The following is a 15118-nucleotide window of genomic DNA, read 5'->3' as shown; positions in this document are numbered from 1 at the left end:
GCCGAACCAATATAAGGTATTAATAAGAGGGTAAATTATGTGAGGGGATATATGGGAGCTCTCTGTACTATCTTCTCATTTTTTCTATTAATCAAAAACTGTTCTAAAAAATAAAATATATTTTAAAAAACAAAAACTAACACCAAAACCCTGACAATGTAGACATTTTCCCCATTTTTTCCAGGAAGAAGCTGAAGCTCAGGAGAGTCAAAGTAACTGGCACAAGATTGCACAGCTGTTATGGCAGAGGTGGGATTTGAATACAGAGCCCACTGTTGAATCAGTGACTTTTGCCCATCTGCTGATGGAACCTCTCTGTTTCTTAGTTTCACTCATATCCCTTCATGTGTGTGTGTTTCTTTCTTGTTCTCTCAGGGGATGGCCTTTACACTTGAAGAAAGGCTGCAGCTTGGAATCCATGGCCTGATCCCTCCCTGCTTCCTGAGCCAGGACGTCCAGCTTCTCCGGATCATGAGATACTATGAGCGGCAGCAGAGTGACCTGGACAAGTCAGTGCCTAAAGTCACCTCTCTCTACCCAAGCCCCGGTCTGAGCTGTTCCCTGTGGCACACAGGTTTTCTGGTACTCTCCAGAAGGAAAGGCTGAGATCCCTGAGAGATCCCAGCCCCAGCCCCGCCTTCCACACGGTGGTGGTCTCCCTGAGGGACAGGGCTTGTTATGACAGAGGCCTTCCCACTCAGAACTGGGAAGGGAGATGAACTTCTAACAGGTGGAATTTGGTTGGGCCCCTGGGAAGTGGTGGTATCCCAGTCAGCCCAGGAAGCTCTGATAGGGCTTCAGCAGACCGTGGTGGGGTTCATGGAAGGCATTTCACTCAGCGGGAAGAAGGGGAGCAGGCATGACAAATGTGTCAAGAAAGTGGTGGTACATGGCCCATGTCCCTGGAATAAGGGGAATGTTGGGGAGCAGAGCAGGAAATGCACAGTGATGCCTTGAAAAGGACCTAGGATGTCCTATGTTAGAGGTTTATGGGAACCGTTAATAACCCACCTGCCCCTCTGGGTTCTTCCAGTGGGGATAATACATGAAGAACCAACTGAGGGATCACAGGGTCAGCTTTGTCAGTTTTACTAAAGAAGGTAATGACCTCCCAGGTCACATGGCTATGAATTGGTACAGTCAGGATTCGAACACAGATAATTGGCTCCAGAGTCTGCTTGTACCTGCTTTGCTGTGCCATAAGCTGAGAGGCTTGTAGCTTGGTGGCTACAAGACCAGACTCTAGTATTAGACTTAGTTCAAATCCTCATTCTACCACTTCATAGCAAAAATCACACAGCATCTCTAGGTCAGTCCTCATTTGCACCATAAGTATACCAGTGGTATCTAATTCATGTGCTTATGATGAGTTACAGTTAAATGCATTCGTATTATAACGTGCTCAGAACACTTATCTAGTAACTGTAACTTATAACAGCAGGCACTGTACGAAAGCTTGTAAAATAAATATGGAACCTTGCTAAGGGCTCCATCAGAAATTTAGGGGGAGAATATAGGTTCCCTACATATCGATAGAGCTTAATGGCCAAGACTTGGGGTCATTGATGGTGTGGCTGTCCCCCTAGGGGCAGAGCTCAGCAGCACATCTGGGTGATCCTGCACCCACCTTCCCGTGTGCTTCCCCCACAGTAGCCATTGCTTCCAAATGTGGTGGATAAGGAAACATCTGCTTACCCCCTGCTCCCTCTATTCCTGAAGGGCTGAACTCTATGGATATCACTCCCATTAACTCTAAGGCCATATGCAGCCCTGGTCAAATATTCTCTCCCTCTTGTTTTTTCTGCTCATACTAGGTCTAGCTATGTCACCCTGAAGAGCAAACCAAAAAAGTACACAATGAATTCAACCAACAATATGACACATGCTCTAACTTTGAGCAACCTGAAGTTCCCTCTTTTGTTAAATTTGCAAAGAATTAAAGTCTAATGTGAAATCCTCTTTCCTAAAAATCAGAAGTCCCAAATCCTTACCCCTCTGTGTTTTGTTTTCCTTTTTTTTTTTCAGCTAGATAGACCCTACTAATATGCCGGGGAAGACATGGCAGGGCCAGGGCAGCAGGGGACATGCCTAATCCTAGGAACCCCAGAGAGCTTACTCCTGAGGCTCTGCTGACTACTCTGACCCACTTATTCCCAGAATTCCTTATTCCAGCAGGTACTCAGGGAAATGCTAAGGAAGCTCCCCAGCTTCTTTTGGATAAGAGTAATGGTATACTGGTAAATGTTTACTAACTGGTTCTGGGGAACTGAGAGAGCCCTAATTTGAAGCATTTGCCAATTTCCATGATGTGAACACTCCCAACCATGACCAATTTTAAGTTACCAACTAGACATCACTGAATGTAGAATTGAGAAGAGACGTGTATAAATGGCTACTGAGTAAGGAAAGCTCACGTTAGTAATGAGCTCAGATGCTGGCTATTCTAAGCAGAAATCCTCGCTTCCTTCTAAAACACTATTTTTCCTTCTGAACTACTGCCTTTGGGGAGGAAGAAGAGGCCCCAAGAAGTCTGACTTCCCCACTGTCACAAAGCTAGTAAACAGCAGAGCTGGGATTCGAACCCAGGACCCTGGTACCACACCCAGGGATCATTCCCCTATTGGAATACCTCTTCCACCCTATTCCATGCCAGGGCTCAAGTGCCTCCAGGCTGTCCTAAACTGTTGTCCAGAAAGGGCATGGTTATCGGTAGTCACCTATACCCCATTATGAATTTCAGCCCCTGGGTTTTTTTCTCTCAGAACTGTGAGGGGTTTTTTTGCTTTTTCAGGACTGTGAATGAAAGGGTCTTTTTCTGGCTTAGTGATTTTAGGCTTCAGGGAATAGGTGAGAAAGAGAGTTTTTTTAGAGTATGCCCCCTGAGATCAAGCAGTACTCAGCCACTTATGAGCTTTGTTTCCAGTCCTGTGTGGTGGGAAAGTCCAATTCATATACCACTGGTGTGTTTGGGATTTTCCTTGACCCTACTCCACCCTAGCATGTTATTATTCTGTTGTCATTCATCAATGTCCACACAGTAATAGTACAACTAACCATCTTGCACCATGGTTGAGATTCTAGAGTCAGATTGCTTAGGTTCAAATCCTTACTCTGCCTTGAGACCTCAGGTGAGTTATTTCATTTCTCTGTGCCTTTGTCTCTCCTTATCTTAAAATAGTCAGCATTTTAATACCTACTTCACAAGCCTTTGGGAGTTTTAAATGAGTTAATGTAAAATATTTAGAATAGTGCCTATACCATGAATAAGTAAGCACATAATATTCTCCTCATTTCATAGAAAACAAGACCCATGCTTAGGGGAGATGGGGATTTGCCCATGAACGTGCCATTGTAACCAGCCACACGGGAGCCCTGGGTCTTTGCATCAAGGGCCCTCTGTGCTGCCACCTATGGTGCTCATGTGACCAGCTTGGTTCTTATCTCCCTTTCCAAGGTACATCATTCTCATGACGCTCCAAGACCGGAATGAGAAGCTCTTCTACCGAGTGCTGACATCAGATGTGGAGAAATTCATGCCCATCGTATACACTCCCACTGTGGGGCTGGCCTGTCAGCAGTATGGCCTGACCTTCCGCAGGCCCCGGTGAGCCGTCCTGGGGCATGGGCTCAGGGAGGGGCTGTCTCATAAAGGGGAATCAATTCTGTCTTCTGGCCTTGCTTAATGGGACTCTGGAGGCTCTTCCTGACTGAGCCAAAGGCTCGACAAGACATTTGATTTTAAGCACTTGCTCAGGAAATTACCCCATACACAGAGAAATGAGCCTAGAGAGTATATAGCCAGGGATAGTGGAGCTCCTCCACCTCCGGATGATAAATGCCCAATATGTTGTTCAAAGTTGGCCTGAGAGGTATTTCAGATTGTTTTTCTCTCATTATCCACCTACCACCCACCCCCACCCCCGCTTTTCTGGTCATCTCTACAGTGCCGACAGCTCTCTTGCCAATTCAGGCCAATGAATAATGGAGTGTTGGATACCAAACACTGAATTCTTTTGCTGACTCAAAGAACCAGTATTCATTCCTTCATTTGGGCTTGACTCAGATTCCACTTAAAATGTCATTTTATTAGGCAAAAATCTGGCATTATGGTTTCTTTCAGAGCCAAAGAATTTGGGGCAGTTTTCTAAAAAGATTGCTTTTTTTTTCATGATGTTCAGAACATATATATATTTAAAATATATAGAAAAGGAAAATGGGGGAGTATTTTTTAAAAATTCCTCAGTGTAAGGTGCCTGGTAATTATCAATACATATTTCTAGTGCTGACGATAAAAAAAGTTGCCTGAGTTTACTATATATAATGGAATCACTGTTTTGGTCTGTGTTAGAATATGTAAAGGTATAATGTACTGTGCAGAGATGCATAACTTATGTTTACATAAAATTTATAAATCTGTTTATAAATCATTTGGTATATGAGGAACGTGTAACCATAGATCTAGAACTTCTTTTGTTAATTTGGAAACACAGTCTTCTGGTTCTGAAGCCAGCACTTGGGGTGAGCCTGGCAGGCCAAGCACAGGGACTGACACTGGTTCTCTTCCTTTTCTCATCCTGCCATCAGTCTTGGCCAAGGGCAATGTGTCAGATCGCATCTCCTGGGGGATGTGCAGCCCTGGAAGCCCACATGTCCTCATCACTCAGAATAGCCATGCTCCTGCAGTCCTACGGGGAGTGCTGCACAGAGGCCCCGGAGCATTCTGGTCTTCAACCTACCTCTTTCAATAGGAAAGAGACTCCTTTTCTCTTATTCTCATTCTAAAACCAGTCTGGGCAGAAACCTTGGAAGCTGACAGTACATTTCTAAAGGATGCAGGACTCAATTTACTTCCCAGTTCCTATCAGAAAGGATCTTCCAGGCCCTCCTTCCTGCACAGTGCAGGTCAGCTCACTTCCCTCCTCCAAGGCCAACAGCAGATTCCAAGGCTTAAAGATACAAGCCCAGCACTTTGACAAAAGTAAGCGTGTCACCTCCCAGCTTCCTACTCAGAAATCCCATGCCCTAGCTACAGTGGTCTATTCCCCATGCCCAAAGATGCCTGGCATTCTGGCTCTCCATCCCTTCACATGTGGTCCTCTCTGCCTCCAAAATCTTCATAATCTCCTCTCCTCATTCTCTGTCCATTGGAATTGAGGCTAGCCTTCAAAGTCACCCAAGACTAGGCTTCTCTGCCTTCCCTCATCCACATGGGCTGTACAGCTCACTCAGCAGCCCCCCTCAATTCATCACACATACTTCTAATCCATAGTTACACTTTTTGGGCTTCATGGTTTTAATTATTTGTATATCAGCCTCCTCTACCAGAACACACATTTCTTGAGGAGGCTGGATACATGTCAGATCCATTTGTGTGAACTAGACCAGTGCTTGGCAAGCACTTGACACTCTAATGGGAAAGTAGCACTGTATATGGACTAGAAAGAGCTAGGTCTTCGCAGTCAGCCCTGAGTTTTAGTTTCCTTGATGTTGGGTGCGTTCCTTATCCTCTCTCAGCCTTCATTTCCACATCTATGAAATGAAGGTAATAATACTACCTACCTCACATAGACATTGTGAGGGGAAAATGTGAGGTGGGGAGGTAAGGGACCTGGCATAAATGTGTCAATTTGCCTTCCATGACTGTTACAGGAAGAAGAAAGAATTGCTAAATGTTGAGTAATATTATACATACACGCTTTTAAATTTTTACAAAGAAAATTGAATCATTGAACATTTAATGAACTCACATGTTTAGTAACTACAGACACAATTTGGCTCTTCCAGAACCCACTTGTTCCTCAAGTCCTTTAGCCATAGGCGTGCAGCTGAGATCCTGTGAAATGCAAGGCCATCCCACTTCCAGGCTGTATGGGGGCCCTTCTCCACAGATTCCATGGGCTAGATTGTAGATTCCATTGTGGATTCTAGATGGACCAGTAATAGGGTCAGGATCCTGCATATACAGAAGGCTAGTGAAGGTAAAATTTGCCTCCAAACCCACTCCAGAATCCAGAGAACACACAAAACTGTACTTGAGTTAATGGACATTTATGGAACAGCTACTAGATGCTGGGCATCATGTTACATGCTGTGAAATTACCCCCAAAAAACAAAATATGGTTCTTGACCTCAAGGAAATCCCTAGCACAGTGAGGGGATAGGCAATAATTATGTAAGTTAAATATGATAAAAGTTTTAAAAAGTAAGAGATTTAATAGAGGCAAAGAAGTACAGGAGTTTATGGGAGAGACAAATTTATTTTACCTGGGGGCAGTAGGAATGCTTCACAGAAGAGATGATATTTGAGCTGGTCCTGGAAGACTGATTAGGTATTCCATGGGTAAAGAAGGAAGAATGGCCATTCCAGAAAAGGGCATGGTATTATAGGCTTCATAGACACCTGTGTAGCCAGCTCACTTGGGTATCTCCCCATCTCCTGTGCCTGGCAAGGAACATAAGGGAAGGGGAGGTAGGCTTTACATCCATTGGCTTATAATGGATCCTCCCATGTCCTGTGAGGTTAGCAGCATCTCTGTTTCACAGATGGAGAAGCTAAGGTGGCCAGAGGAAAGAAACTTGTCCAAGATCAGAGTTGAGCAACTGATGAAGTTTGAATTCTGACCTTGAGAATCAGGAAAAGCCACAACAAAGACGTGACATTTGAGCTGAGCCATAAAAGACAAAAGCAAAGAATCAACACAAAAGTTGATTTGCTTACAATGATCCAGACACACCCACCTCCCCCTTGCTAGAATATAAGGCCTCAGACCTCATGTGGATGAAACAGGAGAATAGAGAGATAGAAGAATTGGCCAGGGGCTCTGCCCAAAAAGAGGAAACTGCTTGGTGTCCTTCCCACCAGCCAAGGGGGTTGGAGTCATGAGGAGCCATGTCCTTTGGGTCCAGACCCCATTGGCAGTTCTCCAATGGGTCAGCAGTGGAGAAGGATGTGGTGGCTGAGTGGAAGACTCACATGGGTGGAAACAGGGCCCTGCCAAGGAGTAGAGCCCAGAGAACCAGGTCAGCCCTGAGTGGGTGCAGTTGGGGTGCTATAGAAGCTGGACACATAGTGTGGAAAATAAGCATGCCATCATTCCAGCAGGAGACCTGCAGTTGACCTGGAGCAGGAGAAAAGGGTGATAATCAGGATGCTTAACTGTTTACAAAAGGCCAAGTACTATCCTAAAATCTTTATATATATTAACTCATTTAATTATCACAATTCCCTAAAAGGTAGGTACTACTCTCATCACATCTACACGTGGGAAAACAGAGTCACAGAGAAATAGCTTGCCCAAAATCACTCAGCTCATAACCAGCAATGCCAGCACTCAAACCCACACAGTCTGAACCAGAGTGTGGAAAGGTTCCACTGCACACACTGCCTGCTGCAGTTTGGCACTTTGGTGGACATTTGGGGCTGGGTGCCCTTGCAGCTCCAAGAATGCTTGATTCCCCAGGGCTCTTAACATGGGGATTGCTAGGTATCATTTCCCGAGCCTCTCCTGGGAGAGAATAATCCAGCCAGGTTCTGGGCCTGAGGCTGTGCGGGGCCGAGGCAGGCATGGGCAAACTGAACTGGGTTCTTAGATCCTTCCCTCACACTCTTGGTATGGACTTCCCGCATATGTTTTGCACAAACCCTTCTTCAGATGATTGCCCAATTAAACTATTTGACATGTGTCATTCTGAGCTGTTGCTCCAGATTTCCATTTGGCTGCATTCCAGGTGTCGATTCCACACCTGCCTTGCTCCTGAAGGAAGTGAGAGTTTGGTCTCCACCCTAGCCCTGAGCTTCGTCTGAGGCCTGGCTTGGAATGGTTTTATGGATTAGCATCTGAAGGCAGGACAGCCCCAAGGCCAAGAGGGAGAGAGCCAGCTCCTTCTCAGTTTCTGAAATGATAAACATTCCTGCTGGGTTCCCAGGAACAATGAAGTCTTCTGTGAAAGGGCCTGCTCCCCCCTCCGAACCTAATTAGGTCCAGCTGATGCTAAAATTGAACTTCCAACATGCTTGCGACTCTACATCACCTCACGACCTTGACGGAGATGCTAGACTATTCAGGGGCACCTGAGTATCTCTGGGCAGAAGGTTCTGGGCTCCGTGGAACCTCCTCTGCCTCTTCCTACCTCTCCCTTGGCACACCCTCTACATGTGCCTCCATGGGCCATAGAGCCTGCATAGCCTGGCTTGAAGGAATGGCCTTGAATGTTATTAACATATGACTCCGAAGAGATGCAAGCCCAGGAGGAGGCCAGACAGGAGTCCAAAATGCAGCTCAGCAAAGGAGGGGCTGCGAGGGGAAAGCCATTATGGTGTAGACTGTTGTCCAGTGTGAGCAAATACCCTACACGCATCGCCATCTTGACTAACCTTGTCTTCACCTTCATCCTCTTGGGCTCTGAGAGGATGCACATCCCCGTAACCCTAACATTTCCCAACCTCTGTGTGGGGTTCACCCATGTGCATGGTGAAGGCTGCGTTGCAGGTAGTGGAAGGAGCACGGACTCTGAAGCCAGGCAGACTTGGCCTTGCATCCCAGCTCCTGATGACTTCTGACGATCTGGCACTGCCTCAGTCTCCTCGTGTGTAAAATTGGAGTGATGCCCCTTCATGTAGCTGCTTGTGAGGATTCAGTGAGATTCCACCTGCCCGAGCCACCCTCAGGCTCTGTCATCTGACTCTGAGTCACCTCCCCAACAGTCTCAACTGTGAACTGGCTGAGGGCAGCTCTGTCCTCTGAAGGGCTGTCTTGCTCTGCTGTTGGACACAGGCCTGAAATGATCTGTACTTGTGCGTAACGAGCACACCTGTTAGCAGGTGCAGGTGAAGACCTAGAGGCTGCGGCGAGCAGGAGAGGGGAGGGGAGGGAGTGGGCCTTGGCTTCACTGGGCGGAGGTTCTGTGGAATACACCTGAAGTCAGGTTTGGATTTGGACAAGGTCAGTAGCCCTGGGCGTTGAGCCAGGCTGTTGTCCTCCTTATCTGCAAACAGGTGGGGTTCTGCACCCAGGCCAGTAGCATGTTTATAGGACAGTAACGGCTACCATTTATTGCATGCTGACGATGCTCATGGTGGGCCCAAGGTTAGGTACTTCAAGTGCTTTATCCCTGAGCCCTACACAACCCCAAAAGGGGCTCGTTACTTCACTCATGTAAAACTAAGGCTAACTTGTCTAAAACACCACAGCTGACCCAGAGCCAGTTTTCTGTTTCTCCTGCAATCACAGTGGAGCTACTTGTGGCCCTGGCAAACATGATACCTCAGAGATAAAAATATTTGCATGCTTGCCTTCATGTAAGTTCCCTTGCATGACTGGCCTGCACACACAACAGACACACGCACACACACACTATATACCACGGTGGGCAGAGCACCGGGGCTGGAGTGCAGAGGGGATGGGTCAGTTCTCCCATTAACCATGTGGCCTTGGAGCCCAGCTACTCCCCCTCTCCAAGCCTGGATCACAGGGACTGTCCATCTTGTGGGGATCAGATGAGCTAAATGTGTGTGAATGTGCTTTATCCGTTGTCCAGTTCCTCACAAGCTTCCAGGGACATTACCTTTTTCATTGCTTCTTCTTCACCCCAGCTCCCAAAAAGGGGTGATCAAGGCTCATACTCACCTCCTTGGGCTTCCTACTTCCCCCTCACTATGTCACACTGTTGTCTCATTTTGTTTTTGAATCCCTGTATGCTTGTTTTTACATTGGAACCTTTTTATCTTCAGCCATTTCTACCACTTCCATCACCTCCACCACACACACACACACACACACACACACACAAGGGCCCCAGGGCACGTGCTCTGCTTCCCAGATGCCAGCTGAAGCCATTTCCAGCCATACACAGGACCAGGGGACACCAACATCTTGACTTAAAGCCACTCCGGAAAACAAAGACAGCCTTACCTCAGCAAATGTCAGAAGTCCCTTGATACCCAGGGACAGCCTCTGAGCCTGTCATAATCCGGACCCCAGCCCAGCTGGCAGTTGATCAGGAGCAGACACATACACCCCCAGCACAACTGGAAGGCAGGCAGAAAGCAAGGATCAGCACCATCAGACTGGTTGCCTCCTCCCCATCCTTAGGGCACCAAATCCTGATTCCTTTGGCTGAGCTCACTTGACATCCAGTTACACCAGGTTTCTCTGCCAAGCTGTTTCAGCTGTGCTGCTGGAAAAGCTCCCTGGAGCAGAGCAAGCACAAGGTCTGCAGCTGGGTCTGCTTAGCTTCACATCCTGCAGCCTTGGTGAGGAGGAGTCGAGAGACGTGGTTTGGAGCCCTCATCCCACACTTCCCGATGACCCTGTAGGCAAGTCACTTAGCTCCTTAGTCTCGAGTCAAAGTGTAGGGCTGGACTATATGGCTTCTGTGATCTCTTCCAGCTCTAACCACTTATGATCTAATAACCCAAACTCTATAACCAAGTGAGGAAGGAGATATTTAAATGAGCCACAGTCACATTATATAGCTGAGCCTGTTTCCCTGCTGGTAAAATTAAGAGGGTCAAGTTAGAGCCATAGTTCTCAGTGATAACTGTGCATTAAAAGCATGTGGGAGCTTTAAGTCAGAATTCCTGAGGCAGGTCCCAGGCAGCTTTCCTTTTCAAAAGTTTGCCTGGGATTCTCATGGGCAGCCAGGGCCACAAACCACTGAGCTGGGTGACCTCTACAGTTCTTCCAGCTTGGATCTTCTGTGACTTTTGGGGAGTCAACCAGCAGTCTCTATTTTCCAGGCCACCCTAGCCTGGCAGTATATTGAAGATTAAGGTCATGATAATATAATGGAACCTCCATCTCCAACTCAGCCTTCAGCCAGCCTAACTGTTGAACCTGCTGCCAGATTCCCTCATGTCTCATTCACGGGATCAGTGGAGGAGGAGGCAGGGAGGAGTCTCCTGTGTGCTTCCTTCCTCCTCTCCCTGTTTCCTCCTGAAGCCCCCATCACTGCACAGCAGTCCTCCCTTTCCCAAACTGCACACTTCTCCGATATCAGTGGTTGATTAGACAGGAAAATGCATCAGACCAAAGATGATCAAGCATTCGACTGAGCACGTGACCAGCATGGCCTGGCTCAAAAGATGGGCTGGCCCAGTTGGAGTCCTTTTAGAGAATGTGAACAAGAAATGGGAAAAGGTACGTAGGGAGAATTTTGTGGTTAGGAAGAGAAATGAAGGCGAAAAAGATGCTATGGTGTAGACTTCAGAGTTGGGTTGTGGTAAACCAAAAGCAAATGCCATGAGGGAACAGAAGAGAAGGAAGTAAAGGAACAGATCTGTGGAGAGAGGAAAACAGGGCATTTGGGAGAGAGAGGAAGAAGTAGGCAGAGCCAGTGCTGGTCTCTAGCTTTCCACTCCAGCTCCTGTTCACAAATTTACCATAAATTTTTCCCCGATGGTAACTTAAGCAAACCTCCACCTTAGATCACGAGAGCCAGGCCAAAAAGACTCTGTGGAGTTGGATCCAATTAGTGCCCTGAAGCCCTTGTTAATTGGGTGGGTGGAGTGAACCACTTAAGGGAGGGCATCACAGATTTAGCATGCTTCAGAGTCACCCCAGCTCGGTAAAACACAGATTCAGGGGGACCCTGAGGCTGTGGGGGGCAGGGACCACACTTTGAAAACCACCGGATGAAAAGCTGGCAAAAAAAGTTGCTCACTGAAACCTGGTTGGAGACCATGTGAGGGAAGCAGGAGTGGGTACTTCCAGGCGCTGCTGTGTGTTAGTCACGAAACCCGGGAGTCCTGAGATACAGGCTTTGGTCCCAGTTTTAGCAGTGTGACTGTCAGTACACTCTTCCCCCTTTCCGGACCTCAGTGTGCTCACCTATAAAACAAGAGAATTTTATTAGGTGATCTCAGAGACTCCTTTCAGGTCCAACCAACCCTTATAGTCTGTAAATTGTGAGCAGATGACAACACTGTAGCCCTGCATCTGCCCCTAAGGTTTCTGGCATTGAAGGGAGGAAGATGTAAAAGTAGATGAAAACACATACTTATCATTTTCTGACAAGAAAAGACTTGCAGGCTTATCTGCAGAAGTGTCATTTTGCTGAGAGCTCTGACTCACACATGGGCACCTTCCCAGGCAGACCAGCTGGGCAGCCCATGGTCTCTGTCGCAGGTTGTTCCTCGCTTGGGAATTGATGCTGGAAAAGATCTAAGGATGGTGGCACAAGGGATCCTCCCAGAGCACGAGGTTGTTCTGCTCTTATTTGACACGAGGGTCGCGTGGAGCAGGTTAGATTGTGTCTGGATCCCACATCACTGAAACACTCTGGAGCGGAGAGATACAGAGAAGGATCATTTATTCTTGTGTCTGAATCACCCTGCTTTCAATCCCCGAAGATATGGGCTTTTTCTCTTTGTAGAGGAAGTTTGGAGATTGACATACAGAAAAGTGAGTTTGTTCTTAACAGTCTGGGACCCGCCTGGGACTTTAGCATCCCAAAGGAGCATCTGCTGTCTGGGGAGGACAGAGGAACCTCCACCCCACACCAGCCATCCAAGAGTTTGGGTGTAAGATCTACGAGCGAAGGTGGGAAAGGTTGAGCTGCCCCCTCACAGATGCAGAGATTGTATTTTTCTGCTCAAGCTGGAAGCAAATGAGCTTTATTAACTAGAACAGGATGTTCTGGGTTTGACTTCCTTTAGCCAAAGGCAGATTTCCCTGGCAATTTAAACAAACTGATTTTTGTTTCTTTTTTATGTGACTCTGTCCCTTTCCTCCTTTGTCCCTGGCAATCCCAGCCGTGGTGATCAAAAGGATAGGGGTGGGAGAACTTCCTTGCTGAGAAGGAAATACGTACATGCAGGCAGCAGTTGAGTAGCCCTTTCCCCAAGTAACCTTGATCTCTCATTAACCTGTAAATTGCACGGCAGCTTGTGTTTGCTCACGCCAAGTTAATCCAAAAGGAGTGGCTTCTTAAGAGATGCTGTGAACAGTGCAAATATTTTGAAAGGTCCTGAACTAGAGGAAGAATAAAGGGTCATTGTTGTAGAATTTCTTGAAGAAAGGTGAATTTCTGTTTGCCAGAAAAGAACTCCACCACCAGCTGGCAAATCCCTAAAAATCCACTATTATAGTCAGGTCCTTGGATTGGTTCATTGCACCCCCAGGAGTCCCCTCAGATTTTCCATGGGCCCTGGAGGGGTAACATTGAAAACTTCATCCATGAACTGGTTTCTTAAAGACCAATCTTAAACCAGAATTTCCTAAAACCATAGAGATTGCAGGCACCTCAGTGGCTCAGTGGGTTAAGTATCTCTTGGTTTCTGCTCAGGTCATGATCTCAGGGTTCTGGAATCAAGCCCTACGTCAGGCTCTGTGCTCAGTGAGGAGTCTGCTTAAGGATTCCTCTCACCCTCTCACTCTGCCTCTGCCTCTACCCTTACTCTAGCACGCATTCACTCTCTCTCTCACAAATAAATTAATTTCAAAAAAAAGAAAGAAAAACCTAGAGATTGGGAGTTAGGAAGGATAGGTTTTGTGTGAGTGGGAGAGGGTTGGGAAGGAATAGGTCAAGAAGATTCCATCTGGGATGCTGCAGAAGGAAACAAGGCTCCAGCAGGGTGCCCCAGTGTGGCCTCAACATTGTCTAGAGGTTACTGGAGGGCAACAAGTGAAAAAGCCAAAAGAATAAAAATCAGTGTGGGTGGTAGAAGACGGACTTCTCCACCTTCACAGCGCTATGAGCTTGCCTTCTGGACCACAAGCTTCAGGAGGAAAATTAACTGTGTTTGGTTTTTCTTTGTGTCTCCCATGACACTGAGCACAGTACCTTCAGGCACCTTCCGGAGAGAATACTTAAAGGCTGTCTTCTGATTAGGTTCAACAAACATTGATTAAACACCATCTTCATGGTTGACCACCATCAAATACATGCAGGATCCGAATGGAATAAGATAGTCTATTCAACGTCTCTGACTCTGAGGAATTTATAGGCCAACTGAGAAAAAGAGCATCTCTGAAGAAATATTAGCCAGTTAGTAAAGTGTGGTGTGCATTGCCTACTTTACTTTGAAAGTGTGCAGGTAATTCATTGTGGTAAAAACTTCCTGATCTAAACCTTGAAAAAAGGATTTTGATTCCCATCAGGAGGTAGCCCAGCACAGTCCCTGACATACAGAGATTTAGTGGATGAGTTCCTAGCAGGAAGAACTGCATAAGCATGACATGTGGCTGGAACAAGCCAGAAATAAGACTCTTGGTGCTGGGAATACAGAAGACACTGGTTGCCCCATCCTCTCCTTAACAAAAACCCTGGTTGTCTTTTGTTTTGTTTTGGTTTTCAGTTATCTTTCTTTCCCCAAAATGGTCATGTGCTTTGAAGAAGTCTTGGTCTTTCCCAGCACCAAGCAGTGGGTCCTGACTAATCCCCACCAATCACAGTAGAGTCAGTGACAGTTCTGGCCCAAAGACATGTGAGGGTAGTCTGCTGAGGACTTCTAGTAAAATTTTTCTTGTCACAAGAGAGCTCCTTCTTCCCGGGACATTTTCATGTCTGTGTGGGATGCATGGAACTGTAATGATCATCGTACAGTCACAAAAAAAAACCAGCCCAGAGACCAGGCCAACAAAATACCCCAAATGGTCATGTGGGGAAACTGTGTCCTTGGTGACACTGTTGAGCCACTAAATAAACAAATCCTGGAGTTGCTTTCCCCTGGACTTCTTGTTATGTGAAATGAATTTCCTTTTTCCAGTCAGTTGAGTCAGTTTTGTGTTGCCTGCAGCTGAAAGCAATGCCCCTTCCTGAGGGGATGCTTGAGTCACCTCTGTCCCATAGCAGCAGCTCAGGTCGGTTTAGTCAGCACTTCCGATGCACCAGGCGCTCTTCTAGGTGGTTTACCCATTGAGGGCCCACAATATCTCTCTGTGGTAAGTAATACTATTGGGCCCATTTTCATGAAAAGGGACACCGAGGCACCACATATGAAAGTAACCAAAAAAGGTTACCCATTAGTACACGGGAGAGCCACCCAGGCTCCAGAGCATACACCTTCACTGCTGCCTGCACAACCTTCACGAGCCTCTTTGCTCTGTGGACTGAGCACGTCCAGGATGGAGGGCTCACCACAGAGCAGAGGGTGTGAGGAATTCACTCCACTGATGCT

The 15118-nt window shown here is 46.9% G+C and overlaps 1 protein-coding gene and 1 long non-coding RNA gene across 7 annotated transcripts in view; one reads left to right on the top strand and one right to left on the bottom strand.

The window, feature by feature from the left end:
- ME3 (malic enzyme 3) overlaps positions 1 to 15118 on the top strand; it is a 186224-nt gene that overhangs the window by 82786 nt on the left and 88320 nt on the right. For 3 of the 4 annotated variants that reach the window (XM_072794951.1, XM_072794954.1, XM_072794952.1), the window contains exons 2-3: positions 376 to 509; positions 3455 to 3604. In XM_072794951.1, the coding sequence (XP_072651052.1) occupies positions 376 to 509; positions 3455 to 3604 (284 nt within the window). Of the gene's footprint in view, positions 1 to 225; positions 250 to 375; positions 510 to 3454; positions 3605 to 15118 lie in introns of those variants that run through there. The other variant, XM_072794953.1, reaches the window with a different exon arrangement.
- LOC140615118 (uncharacterized) lies at positions 5719 to 10913 on the bottom strand. Of its 3 annotated transcripts, XR_012015790.1 has the most exons (4): positions 10126 to 10913; positions 9912 to 10027; positions 6265 to 6442; positions 5719 to 5953 (listed from the first exon to the last, which is right to left on the bottom strand). It is a non-coding gene; the product is annotated as an uncharacterized lncRNA (long non-coding RNA). The 3 variants fall into 3 exon arrangements; XR_012015788.1 differs by having other exon boundaries at positions 9912 to 10881; XR_012015789.1 differs by having other exon boundaries at positions 5719 to 5924; positions 9912 to 10855.

The sequence above is a fragment of the Canis lupus genome, chromosome 23 (assembly GCF_048164855.1).
Source record: "Canis lupus baileyi chromosome 23, mCanLup2.hap1, whole genome shotgun sequence".
NCBI lineage: Eukaryota > Metazoa > Chordata > Mammalia > Carnivora > Canidae > Canis > Canis lupus.
This window is presented reverse-complemented; position numbering and strand designations above follow the sequence as displayed.